General features: G+C 45.3%; 1 protein-coding gene across 1 annotated transcript in view; it reads right to left on the bottom strand.

The window, feature by feature from the left end:
- Positions 1-1,330: 1,330 nt before the first annotated feature.
- BEND7 (BEN domain containing 7) overlaps positions 1,331-14,262 on the bottom strand; it is a 73,704-nt gene continuing 60,772 nt past the window's right edge. The window contains exon 9 of the mRNA XM_075124539.1: positions 1,331-1,362. Coding sequence (XP_074980640.1) covers positions 1,346-1,362 — 17 coding nt within the window. The 3' untranslated portion in view covers positions 1,331-1,345. The remainder of the gene's footprint in view (positions 1,363-14,262) is intronic.

Genomic DNA, 14,262 nt, shown 5'->3' with positions numbered 1-14,262 from the left:
TTGTTCCAGTATTCCTGTCACTGTACGTTGTCAACTATGAAAATCTCAAGAAAGGCAGTTCTGAAAAAAAAGAAAAACTCTTTCCAGTGCTGGTGTTAAAGGCAGAATGTAAATCATAGGCCAGAGATGGTCTTCTCATGCTTGAAAGCTTGTTCATTTCCTTCTTTGCCTGAGGGTGTTCTTTTCCCATTCCTTTTCCTTACAGAAGAAAATTCATCCTGTCTTGCATCCCTTGCTGCATCCTATCTTGTTGTAGGGTAAATCAGTAAATCCCACCACAGACACAGGCATCAGTACTGGTTCAGGCTCTGTGTCTGGTGATCTCAGCTCCTTGCTTTAGTAATAAGCCTCTTTGCTGTCTCTGGGCATCACTGCGGTCTGCCTGCCATTCAAACATGCCTGTTCTTACCAACTATGAAGCTAGAGGCTGCTCTAAACCCATTTTGGGATCTACACTACAAAGTGTGTTTGAACAAGGACAACAGATTAGAATATGGCAGGGAATAGCTGGGACAGCTGAGATCTTATTGTGGTACAGTGCTCGAGCTGACCGAAAAGTTTGAGAATCACACATCCTGCAAAAGCCCTTACTCATGTGAGTAAAGCTAAACATGTGCATAAGGAGCTGCAGGATCTGGGCCGAGGATGGCAAATATTGTGCAGGCCTGATAATAATCTAGTTGCTGGTCTTTGTGTGTACACACACACACAGAGCCGCAAACACCACCCCCGTTGTGTGTGTGTGAATAAACAGACAACACATATGCCAAATCATTTCTCATCCTATTAGGAACCTTTAATTGTGCCTCTGTACCATTTTGGTGACATTCTGCTACTGTTTTACTCTAGATTCTGTTTTCTCTTCAACATCCTTTATGCTGCTGTTTTTAACACGACTGTTTCGCATCTCCAGGTGAATGCAAAGTTTTCCCCTCAATTGCTTGGATTTAACATCCTTCCTAACTCCACTACTGATAACTCTGCTGTCTATACACGTGATCATCACTGCTTCTGTTTTCTTTAATCTTGCAAAAAACGTTGATCTGGTCCTTTCCAACTTTGGCTGTTGACACTCAGAGTGTGGCAGTCCATTGCCACTCATTGGATCTTTACAACGGAGCTGGGAAGCGCGGTGCACGGCGGTGTAAACTGCTTTCGCAGGACTGTGCTGGAAATTAAGAGTCAGATCCGAGGCAGTTGTAAATGGTAAATTGACATAGCTCCAGCAACATCAACGGAGCCACACTCCAGGCACCAGCTGAAAATATGGCCTCATGTTAAATGCCTGATTCTCCACCACCTAGTGTTACAGGAGGTACCCTTCTGGATCAGAGCCAAGGTCTCTCTAGTCCAGCAGCCTGTCTGTAAATAAATCATAATTTATATTTGTGTAACATGGAAGAGAGAATGGAATGGAAATACAGGTAAAAACATGGGCAGTTTATGCTCACTCTGCACAGCTACACATGAAGACATGAGATAAATGAGAGTGGAGAATCAAGTCCTAAAACTCTCTTGGGCTCAGTTTCACAAGTATTAAATCAATCTCTTTTTCTATTCCTTTGCTATTAGAAATATCCATATATGGGATCAGTTCACATTCTTCCAAGGTACTTTTATTACAAGCTGATGATTTTGTACTTGATTGAACAGCATTGATGTGTTCAGACAAACATAAAAATCATTATTTATGATCATTTTAACCAAATGCCTGACAAACAGGGGGGGAGAGCAGTCACATGCACCAGGGAAACACGGAACAATATCTCAGCATTAAAAGAGACACAACAATGCAAGTTCTTTGAAACAGGGGCTTCTTTTTGATGTGGGGATGTATATTGCCTAGCACAATAGGGCTGTGGTCCATGCTTGGGGCTCCTGTGTGGTATGGTAATACAAATGAATAATAATAAAAAATTTCTCTGTGTCGAGTCCACTGGAGAAGTTATTTCACTAAGGTCCATGGGATCATTTGGACACTGTAGCCAATGCATGTGGTTTTTCATTTAAACATTGAGTACCTATTCCCCAGATTCCTGCTCCAACTAGCAGAACTTCTTTGTTACTACCAGGGAGCTGCACCCACATAAAATGGTGTCACCGCGGCCTTCTGATGCTCTCCCGGGGTCAGGCAGACTCAGCCCTTGCAAGGTCCTAGAGCCCGGGCTCCAGCTCGAGCCCGAACACTTACACCTCAGTTAACCAGCCCCTAGGCTTGAGCCCCAGCGTCAGCTGGCACGGGCCAGCCGTGGGTTTTTCATGGCAGTATAGACATACTCTCAGGAGCACAGGCAGAGGAACAGACCATTTAACATTATTGTTTCTAGCCGAGATTTCCAAGTCATGTTATTACTGCTATTTGAAAGTGGGGATTGTAAGAGTTGACATAAGGAATCATTTGAGGGGCATGTGGGGTGAATTCTCTTCAATTGCTGCCCTTCTATTTTTTCAGTTAAGTCTTGGGGGCTGAGAACATGTATCTCTGCCCCCTTTTTAGTATGTCTAGGCAATGAAAGAAATGAAACATTATTTATTAGTATCAGAGGGGTAGCTGTGTTAGTCTGGATCTGGAAAAGCAGTGAAGAGTCCTGTGGCACCTTATAGACTAACAGACGTATTGGAGCATAAGCTTTCGTGGGTGAATACCCACTTCGTCGGATGCATGGATGCTCCAATATGTCTGTTAGTCTATAAAGTGCCACAGGACTCTTTGCCACTTTTATTTCTTAGTGTAACTCTTCTACCGGGTTCCCAGTAGCAAAAACGGTGGGGTTCAATATCTAGGGCAGAGGTGGGCAAACTATGGCCCGTGGCACTGCCCTGCCCGGCCCCTGAGCTCCCGGCCAAAGAGGCTAGCCCCCTCCCTTCCCCTGCTGTTCCCCCTCCCCCACAGCCTCACCTCACGGCGGCACGTGGGCAGCGCGGCTGACTCTGGATGGGCAGCGCAGCTGTGAGCTCCTGCCGCTCTGAACGGCATGGTAAGGGGGCGGGGGTTGGATAAGGTGCAGGGGGTCCCGGGCTGCAGGCAGGGGGCTGTTGGATGGGGGGTGGCAATGAAGAGACGGGGAGCAGGGGCGGTTGGATTGGGGGTGGTGGTCAGGGGACAGAGGGGTTGGATAGGGGCTGGGGCTTCAAGGGGGCAGTTAGGGGCGGGGGGGGTCCCGGAAGGGGGCAGTTAGGGGACAAGGAACAGGGTGGGTTGGATGGGTTGAGGGTTCTGAGGGGGGGCAATCAAGGGGCGGGAGCCAGGCTGTTTGGGGAGGCACAGCCTTCCCTACCCAGCCCTCCACATAGTTTCGCAACCCCGATGTGGCCCTCGGGCCAAAGAGTTTGCCCACCACTGATATAGGGGTTCCTCTTAAAATTAACAATGTACCACTGGAAAATTGTATTAAGGGGACAGAGCATTAATTTGGGACAACCACAGCAACAATAAATCAACATGTTTATATGAATAATGAGTAAAACACCCACCTCAGTTTCCCCATATGATGCGGTAACCATCTGATGAATAGATGTGCTTTTAATGTACCATTTTCCCTTTTCCCCCTCAGCTGCATCCCACTGATGGGATATTGTGAGTGGTTAGCAAAGTCCAAAAGTGCACTCAGGCAGGTCCGGCTCCAGCTCCTAGGAAGAAGTGCTACTTCGCTTCTGTGGGGTGCTTGGCTGCTACCTCTAGCTGCAATACCATCTCTGCAACAATTCAGCCCAATGGCTCCACCTCCTAACCCAGGTAGAGAGGTAACAGCTCTAGTGGTACTGGGTTGGAGATGCCTTACCACTCTCTGCATCATCTCTTGCCATGCTGCTACCCCTCACTGCAATGTAGCCTCCACACCATCTCTCATCACACTACTATGTCTTATCACAACGCCAAGCCTGGGTCCTCAGGCTCTTTCACTTGATATAGCTATCGTGAATTCACTTCTCGGCTCCTCAGAGCTTAGATCAAGTGTAAGTAGTCTCTCGGCCTATCAAAGGCAGTGATCAAGTGTCTTGATGTTTTTGGTCTTTTGGCCCCAAGATGAAAACCTCGTCTGTGTCTCTTGGACTGTGAAGTACAAACATTATCTCTTAAGTTATACCTGTTCTTATCAGTTTAATATCATTACCAGAGTACAGCAACATATACAACCTCAAAGCAGAGTCCTTTCTACAAAACTGGAATATCTTCCTTGCCTAGCCAAACTCCAATAGCCAGCCATGCAAGACCAAGAATTTAGTTATGGTGTCTCCCCACTCAGGACATATTAATTACAGCTCTATTCCCCTTGTGTCACATAATCAGAACAACAATATTTCATTACCCCACAGCCAAAACTTTAATCACTTTTAAACAAAATGACCAGGATGGTAAGTAACCAACATGCAAATAAGGCCTGCTCATTCTGTCTCTTACTCTGGTTCACCAATAGATGGGCAGAGAGTGCCTTCCCTCCAAAACTCTCGAATGAGGCAGGTGGTTGCCTAATTCCCATTGATTTTCACACTGATTGCCTTGCCCTTTGTGCTTTTGAAAACCTCCTGTGATATCAGTTCTTTGCCAGTGACTCATTATGAAACTGAGATGCCTGTCCCTCTCCTATCAGGCACCTTGCCTGAGCTCTATTCCCAAAAACTGTGCAAGGAATGGGAGTACGCTAAGCTTCTTATTTGTGAGAAGAAAAACAATCGTATCTGTGGGATCTAGTGGCGAATGCATCCAATGCACTTTCACTTGTGTGGGAAGTTTTGTCTGCCTGCTGCCTTTGGCTCTAGTCCCTTAGACAGCCTATGGGGATTGGGGAAAATGTTAATTTCTACTCTTCGATGAAGTGGGACCAGGGGCAACATTTTTAGTCCCAGGCCAGAGCACCAAAAAAGATGAATGTATCAATCTATCCAACAGTCTGAAAAGGGCAGTCAGGACCAAGGGCTGGAGCAGGGTCAAACCTGAGACTGAGAGTAGCAGAGAAGTTTGTAGTCAAGTTCCAGGCTGGGGTGGATATCAAGGATCAGAGTCCAAGTCAAATTTTAAGGTCTGGGTCAGAAGGTGAGATTCAAATCAAGCCAAGGTTGAAGCCAGGGGGTGAAGTGCAGGATTGGTCAGAGCAGCTACAGGAGACACATGTTTTTGCCTGGACGCTTCCTGGAACAGCCCTTGGGATTATAGAGGGCAAGGAGCCAATCAACAGCCATGAGGCTGCTGCCTGTTAGACTCCTTGGGACAGGACTTCCCCTGGTCTGTGTCTACAGTGTGTCATGGGTAGCGGAGTGCAAGCGGGTTGCAGGTGCTGCTGAGTGGCAGCCTGGAGGTATTTGCTGCTTAGCAGCTCTACAAGCCTGGGTCTGAGACCCCCTGGGCCCTACAACCACTTGAGAGTCTTTCAGTGCATTTACCCTCACAACACCGCTGTGAGGTGGGCAAGTGCTGTTAAACTCGCTAGGGTATGAATTGTCTATTTAGCACAGTGTCAGTGATTAGATAACATCAATACGTGACTCTGTTGTGACCGTTCCCCATGCCACAGGATGCTGGGGGCAGCTCCTGGCCAGGCCAAAGCTGCCCACACTGAATCGAGCCTGTGGAGAAATACAGGGCTGCAGCCTCCAGGGCTGTCAAGCTGGCTCCTCTCACTGGTATTACATTATCTTTAAACCCCAGACAGACTCGGGCACTCATCTTGGCCATGCACGGTCTGCGACGAGGAGTGCAGCCTGAGCTCCGGAGAGCATCAGTCTCCAGGCCTAGGAGCACTGGACACTTTTGCTGAATGACATGAGACGCTCCCTATCCTGAGGGGCTGAGGTAGCATGGTTCCTCTGAAGAATCCCAGCTCCCACTGGCTCAAAGCCCAGCGGTGGGACCTCATCCTAGGGCTCCTGCACAGCACTGTGGAGAACGAGACTGTTTAACAGTCTCCATTCAGGGCTGCAGAAAGAGTTAATCTGTCACAGACACAGGCTGGGGCACAGGACGCTGGGAAATCCCATCCCTTGGTGCAGTAAATGCATCTGCAAGTGCTGGGCCAAGGGCATGGAAGACAAATCTCACAGACTTATCCTGCATCTGTCATGAAAATGATGCAGGACGTTAGCTATACAAGGGGACTGCTAGTACGTAAACCCTTTAAGACAAAGTTACAATAGGACGAGGCAGAGGGAAGGGCAAAATGACCATTCAGTGATGCAACAAAGAGCAGGCTAACTTGATGTTCACTTTGTTGTTTTTCTATTTGATTATTTCGAGTTTGCATTTTCTTCTTTGCTTTGCCTTGGCACCTAGGGCTGTGATCATTACGCCATCCTGCCCCTTTGGATTGCCATGGCATCTCTACACGCATGCAGTTAAGTCTCTCAATGCCCCACTTTTGGCTTCACTGGATGCCGACAGCAGGCTCTGCCATGTACAGCGCCCTCATGGAGCTCACAATTTCAGTGCAAGGCTCTGCCCCCCCAGCTGAGGCGAGGAAGGGCCATGTTGCGAATGGAGCTTGTCCAGCAGAATGTCTCCTACAGGACCCCGGTAGGTTACAGTACAGTGATAACTCCCACATGTAGATGAGAGACCCTATTTGTTACACCAACTAGCTCCATGGGCTGAGGTAGTGGCCTTATCTGCAGCAGCCATCTCCCTCCCCAAACATTGATCATGGTACTTTCAAAAGCACTCAGCACTGGCTAACTCTGCTTCTACTGACATCAATGGAAAACTCCCAATGAACTCATGAAAACACTAGAAGTAAGCAGGGACTATCCCCCCAAAGAAGTTCCCGCTAGTTTCTTCTAACTAACCATGCACCTCAGATCCAACAAGGCCAGATGCTGAGAGAAATAGGTAGAAGTCAGGCAATTACAAATCAAGCTGTTTCTACAGCTCTTGGAAACACACAAAGCACCTGGGCCGCCGTGTGGGTTTCAGACTGACAAAGCCGCTAAGGCCTCCACAAAGAAAGGAACTAGAATAGAAACACAACAGGCTTGTTGCCGAGGTTTCTCAGGCTTCCTTAGAGCTGACCATTTTTATAAACAGTCCCTGTTTGCACTGGCACACAATAACACCTCCACAGAGAGAAAGGCAGTGAAATTATTTCTTTTCTTAAAGCACAGAATCAATGTTTACACAGTTTAGCTAAATTATTTATACCTATAATGTTATAGGTTTCACATCAGTGGCATTTATTAACATTCAGTGTATGAGAAATCAGACCTGACCTATTTATGAAAAATGATCTAGTCTCTCTCTACAAAGATAGGATACACAGGGAAGGGGCTAGTGATGAACCTTCATTCTCTAGCCACGAGAGACAACCCATACCCAAGGCTAGATTTAGGGGCAGGCGACCCAGGCAATCACCTGGGGTGCCAGGCGTGGGGGGCTCTGGGCTTGAGGGGCTGTTTTTGTTGTTAGTGACAAAAGGGAAAATAGAATGTTTGAAGTAACAAGTTTCAGGTATTCTGTATGTGGATTCATTTTTCACTAACCTCCTAGAATGTTCTGGACCTTTGTAGAATCTCGTGGAACCTTCTAGACTTTCTGAAAACGACATTTTCCGCGAACCTCCTAGGATGTTGTCAGTCATGCCCTTGTGGGTATATAAGGGGTGGGGTGTCGACAGTTAGTCAGTGAGATATAAGAATGAACTGAAGTGAAGTGAGAGGACAGCCCAGCTGCAATGCTGTGAACCTTGTTTTATTGTGCCATTGTGAAAATGTACTTGTGTTTTAGACTTGAAGGTGTAAGTAGTGACTAATAAAGGACATATATTAATGAAATGCCAGATATATCTATTGAACCCCTATCTACGCAACAATATAAAAGAAATACTGTCACATCTTCTGCCATGCTTAACATGTAATATGTGACTTTCTAAGACTTAGGGAGAGCAAAAGTCTACGTTCCACATACTGTCTATTTTCCCCCGCAGAAAATAAAAGATACTCCTGAAGAAGCCTTCAGGAGCTCAGTATAGGACGCGAAAAGCTCAAATTCAATCTACTTTGCAGCAAGAGGCAAATTTGATGGGAAAATATCTGAAACAGAACAACTTAGACCAGGCTTTAGGCAGTAGCGATTGTCCCAGTGCAGAAGAAATTGAGGAGAAAAGTGTAAATGATGGAAGTCCTATTACTAAGGAATTAGCTGATTTACCTGAAGATAAGGAATGGAAATGCAAGGAAAGTGATGGAGAATTGTCCAGTTTTCCTGGTGGTGTAAAGGGGAGTGATGATAAAGAAAAATCTGGCTTACATGAAAAGGAGAGAAATGATGAAGAAGAATGAGACTCGCATGATGACAGAAACAGCAGTGAGAAAAATTGCACACCACAAATCGATACACCAGATCCTGTTTTATGGCCAGTAATCCTAAAGTCTGCCGATATTGATTGTGTAATTTTGAATGGGTTGGGAAAAATCGAGGATATGACGTTTCCAGTAAATGAGCTGAAGAGACACTTCTCAAAGTCACACTGCAAAAGAGTCATTGAAAATAGTGAGAAACTGAATTGGCAAAGACTAGTTTATTGAAATCAACTGACAAAGTGTTCTGTTTTTGTAGCAAAATATTTGACAAGAATGCCAAATCGTTGCTTGCGCTGTCTGGGTACAATTACTGGCATAATTCTAGCTGATGCTCTGAAGCAATATGAAAAGTCACTTGGCCATTTTATGACCTACTCCAAATGGATGGAGGTTGAGTCCATGCTCAAGCTGAATAAATGCATAGATGCAGAAAACCAGTGCATTATTAATGTAGAAACCTAGCACTGGAAGAACGTGCTCAAGTGTCTGATCTCAATCACCCTCTTCCTCGCAAAGAATAATTTGGTTTTCTGGGACGCGTTGCATAAATTGTTCACTGAGCAGAACGGTAATTTCCTCAGTTTGGTAGAGCTCCTTGGGAAATACGAGGATGCCATGCGTGAGCACCTACATTAAATTCATAAAGAAGCTATGGACCGTTACTGCACCAAAACAATTAAAAACAAATGTACTGTCCTTATGGTAAGGAACGTGCTTGATAACACATTGATGTGGCTCAGAAAAATGAAGTACTACTCCTTAATAATGGACTGCACTCCCGACATTGATCACAGTGAAAAAGATGTTGTTTACAGTAAGATTTGTTGACGATGAGGATGGTTGTATCCAAGTAATCTACTGGAAAAGGCCTAACAGATTGTTTATGAACATTTTGAATGAGAATAAAATAAAGCTTCACGACTGCAGCGGCCAAGGCTACGACAACGGCGTGAACACGAAGGGAAGAAAAAGTGGCATCCAGGCAAGGATTCTTGCACCGAATCCAAGAGCTTTCTCTGTGCCTTGTGGTTGCCATTGTGCCTAGTAAACAGGAGACCACAAACAGGGGAGTTTGAGAGGGAGATGTAATACAGTTGTTATGGTTAGGAAAGGCCACATCGCTAGTGCCAAGGCTGCTCCTGTCTCCTCCACTTGTGCCTTTATCCAGACAGACAACCTGACCATGATGCCTCTACCCAGATCTTGGTGTGGATTTGCAGAGACTGTGGCCTGCATTTCCCACTCACAGAAAGCCAAGCTGGGGGGCAGGGTGGTGGTTGTGGTGGGGGGGACCATCCAGTGCGAAAGGTGCCTGCTGGTGGAATCTCTCAGGAAGCAGGTGGGGAGCTACGGGAGGAAGTGGCTAAGCTGAGGAGCATCCGTGCCCACGAGGAATTCCTCAAGAGTATTCATATGGAGACATCCAAGGCTGAGGAAGCTATCCAGCTACAGAGGATTGCTGTCACTTCACCAGGGGAATAGGACATGGCTCTGTCACAAGGAGGATACTGGCTGCTGGTGCTGCAGGCAGTGCTCCACCCCTACTCCCAATGTACCCATCATGGTGATAGAAAACCAATATGCTGCCCTGGCAACGAGCGATGAGGAAACACCCCCAAAGGAGGAGGAGGAGAAGCCATGTTACCTCCAAGGCTAGGAGGATCACAGCCACCACTCCCAGGAGGAAACGTAGGGGAGTGGTGGTTGGTGACTCTCTTCTGAGGGGGACGGAGGCACCCATCTGTCACCATGACATAGCATCCCAGGATGTATGCTGCCTCCCAGGGGCCCGTATCCGAGATGTTATGGAGGGATTGTTGAGGATCATTTGGCCCTCTGACTACTACCCCATGCTACTCATCCATGTGGACACTAATGATACTGCAAGGTATGACCCTCAGCAGATCAGAAGTGACTACAGGGCTCTGGGAGTACGGGTGAACGAGTTCGGAGTGCAGGTAGTGTTCTCTTCGATGGTTCCGGTCAAGGGTAGGAGCCCAGGCAGAGACAGATGCATCCTGGAGGTGAATGCCTGGCTGCGAAGATGGTGTCACCAGGAGGGCTTTGGCTTTCTTGACTACGGGATGCTGTTCTAGGAAGAAGGACTGCTAAGCAGAGATGGGGTCCATCTATCGAGGAAGAGGAAGAGCATATTTGCATACAGACTGGTTAAACTAGTGAGGAGGGTTTTAAACTAGGTTTGAAGGTGGCAGGTGACCAAAGCCCATGGGTAAGTCAAAAACATGGAGACCTGGGAGAAGGGTCTTAATGTGGGGGGAGCATGGGCTGTTATAGCAGGGATAAAGGAGAGACAAGACAGAACTGGGCAGAGAGGGTGGAGGAGAAATCAAATCAGTATCTTAGATGTCTGTATACTAATGTGAGAAGTATGGGGAATAAGCAGGAAGAACTCGAAATGCTAGTAAATAAACACAAATAAGACATAGTTGGTATCACAGAGACTTGGTGGGATAATATGTATGATTGGAATATTGGTATAGAAGGGTACAGCTTGCTCAGGAAGGACATGCAGGGAAAAAAAGGGAGGAGGTGTTGCCTTGTATATTAAAAAGGTATACACTTAGACTGAGATTGAGATGGAAATAGGAGACAGACTTGTTGAAAGTCTCTGTGTAAGGATAAAAGGGGTAAAAAACAAGGGTGATGTCATTGTAGGGATCTACTACCGACCACCTAACCAGGAAGAAGAGGTGGATGAGACTTTCTTTAAACAACTAAAAAAATCATCCAAAGCACAGGACTTGGTGGTGATGGGGGACTTCAATTATTCAGACGTCTGTTCGGAAAATAACATAGCAGGGCACAGATTATCCAACAAGTTCTTGGAATGTATTGGAGACCATTTTTTATTTCAGAAGGTGGAGACAACTACTAGGGGAGAGGCTATTCTAGATTTGATTTTGACAAATAGGGAGGAACTGGTTGAGAATTTGAAAGTGGAAGGCAACTTGGGTGAAAATGATCATGAAATGGTAGAGTTCATGATTCTAAGGAATGGTAGGAAGGAGAACAGCAAAATAAAGACAATGGATTTCAAGAAGGCAGACTTTAGCAAACTCAGGTAGTTGGTAGGTAAGATCCCATGGGGGAAAACAATAGAAGATAGCTGGCAGTTTTTCAAAGAGACACTATTAAGGGCACAAGAGTAAACTATCCCACTGTGTAGGAAAGACAGAAAGTCTGGCAAGAGACCACTATGGCTTAATCAGGAGATCTTCAATGATCTAAAAATAGAAAGAGTCCTACAAAAAGTGGAAACTAGGTCAAATCATGAAGGATGAATATAAACGAACAACACAAGTATATAGGGATAAAAATTAGAAAGGCCAAGGCACAAAATGAAAATCAAACTAGCTAGAGATATAAACAAGAAAACATTCTACAAATACATTAGAAGCAATAGGAAGACCAAACACAGAGTAGGCCCGTTACTCAATGGAAGGGGGGGGGAGGAGAACAACAACAGAAAATGTGGAAATGGCAAAGGTGCTTGATATCTTTGTTTCAGTTTTCACCAAGAAGGTTGGTGGTGACTGTATGTCTAACGTAGTGAACGCCAGTGAAAATGAGGCAGGATCAGAGGCTAAAATAGGAAAAAAACAAGTTAAAAATTATTTAGACAAATTAGATGTCTTCAAGTCACCAGGGCCTGATGAAATGCATCCTCGAATACTCAAGGAGCTGACTGAGGAGATATGAGTCCTTAGTGATTATCTTTGAAAAGTCATGGAAGATGGGGGAGATTCCAGAAGACGAGAAAAAGTCAAATATAGTGCCAAACTATAAAAAGGGAAATAAGGAGACCCTGGGGAATTACAGACCAGTCAGCTTAACTTCTGTACCCGGAAAGATAATGGAGCAAATAATTAAGCAATTTGCAAACATCTAGAAGATAATAAAGTGATAAGTAACAGTCGGCATGGATTTGTCAAGAACAAATCATGTCAAACCAACCTGGTAACTTTCTTGAACAGGTTAACCATCCTTGTGGATAGGGGGGAAGCGGTAGACGTGGTATATCTTGACTTTAGTAAGGCTTTTGATACTGTCTCACATGACCTTCTCATAAAGAAACTAGGGAAATGCAACCTAGATGGAGCTACTATAAGGTGGGTGCAAAACTGGTTTGAAAACCATTCCCAGAGAGTAGTTATCAGTGGTTCACAGTCATGCTGGAAGGGCATAACGAGTGGGGTCCTGCAGGGATCAGTTCTGGGTCTGGTTCTGTTCAATATCTTCATCAATGATTTAGATATTGGCATAGAGAGTACACTTATAAAGTTTGCAGACGATACCAACCTGGGAGGGGTTGCAAGTGCTTTGGAGGATACGATTAAAATTCAAAATAAACTGGACAAAGTGGAGAAATGGTCTGAAGTAAATAGGATGAAAATCAATGAGGACAAATGCAAAGTAATTCATTTAGGAAGGAACAATTAACTGTATACATAGAAAATGGGAAATGACTGCCTAGGAAGGAGTACTGCAGAAAGGGATCTGGGGGTCATAGTGGACCACAAGCTGAATAAGAGTCAACAGTGTAACACCGTTGCAAAAAAAGCCAACATCATTCTGGGATGTATTAGCAGCAGTGTTGTAAGCAAGACATGAGAAGGAATTCTTCTACTCTACTCCATGCTGATTAGGCCTCAACTGGAGTATTGCGTCCAGTTCTGGGCACCACATTTCAGGAAAGATATAGACAAATCGAAGAAAGTCCAGAGAAGAGCAACAAAAATGATTAAAGGTCTAGAAAACATGACCTATGAGGGGAGACTGAAAAAACTGGGTTTATTTAGTCTGGAAAAGAGAAGACAGCAGGGACATGATAACAGTTTTTAAGTATATAAAAGGTTGTTACAAGGAGGAGAGAGAAGAATTGTTCTTCTTAACCTCTGAGGATAGGACAAGCAGCAATGGGCTTAAATTGCAGCAAAGGAGGTTGGGGCTGGACATTAGGAAAAACTTCCTAACTGTCAGGGTGGTGAAGCCCTGGAATAAATTGCCTAGGGAGGTTATGGAATCTCCATTATTGGAGATTTTTAAGAGCAGGGTAGACAAACACCTGTCAGGAATGGTCTAGAACAGGGGTCGGCAACCTTTGGCACACAACCCATCAGGGTAATCTGCTGGTGGGTCATGAGATGTTTTGTTAACGTTGACCATCCGCAGGCACAGACCCCTTCAGCTCCAGGTGGCTGTGGTTTGCCATTCCCAGCCAACCTGATCTGTGGGAAGCGGCAGGCAGCACATCCCTGTGGCCCGTGGTTTCCCACAGCTCCCATTGGTCGGGAACGGCTAACCACAACCCCTGGGAGCTGCAGTTAGCTGTGCCTGTGGAGGGTCAATGTAAACAAAATGTCCCGCAGCCCGCCAGTGGATTATGCTGATGGGCCGGGTGCTGAGCATAAGCTTCTGTGAACTACAGCTCACTTCATCGGATGCATTTTATTATCCGATGAAGTGAGCTGTAGCTCACGAAAGCTTATGCTCAAATAAATTTGTTAGTCTCTAAAGTGCCACAAGTCCTCCTTTTCTTTTTGCTCATACTCAGGCTCATTAAAACACATCTTCGATCTACGATGGCCAACAAGGGACTGACGTCACTCGCTATTTTATCACATGAAAATGCCATTGGCCAGTCTTTGGATCTCTCGGATGCTGTGCTTCAGTTTGTCAAGGCAAAGGTGAGAAAAATGACCTTTTGAATTTAAGGACTAGGGTTAACATATTAACGGCGTCACCTACTGTAGCACTATTTAATATTGGTCCACCCAATGTCGGGACACAGTCCAATATCTTGATGTTAGTACATTTCAGTTATTCTTAAAATTAAAAAGTTTCTATAAGCTTAGAGGAAACATTTTTTTTTATTTGCTTATACATGGCATGAATAAAATACAGATGTACAGATCCTAGCGTCCAAATTTATCCTCTTATACGACAGGGATAAAT

The sequence above is a fragment of the Caretta caretta genome, chromosome 1 (genome assembly GCF_965140235.1).
Source record: "Caretta caretta isolate rCarCar2 chromosome 1, rCarCar1.hap1, whole genome shotgun sequence".
In the NCBI taxonomy this organism is placed as follows: domain Eukaryota; kingdom Metazoa; phylum Chordata; order Testudines; family Cheloniidae; genus Caretta; species Caretta caretta.
Note: the sequence above shows the minus strand (reverse complement) of the source record. Positions and strands in the feature narration are given on the sequence as shown.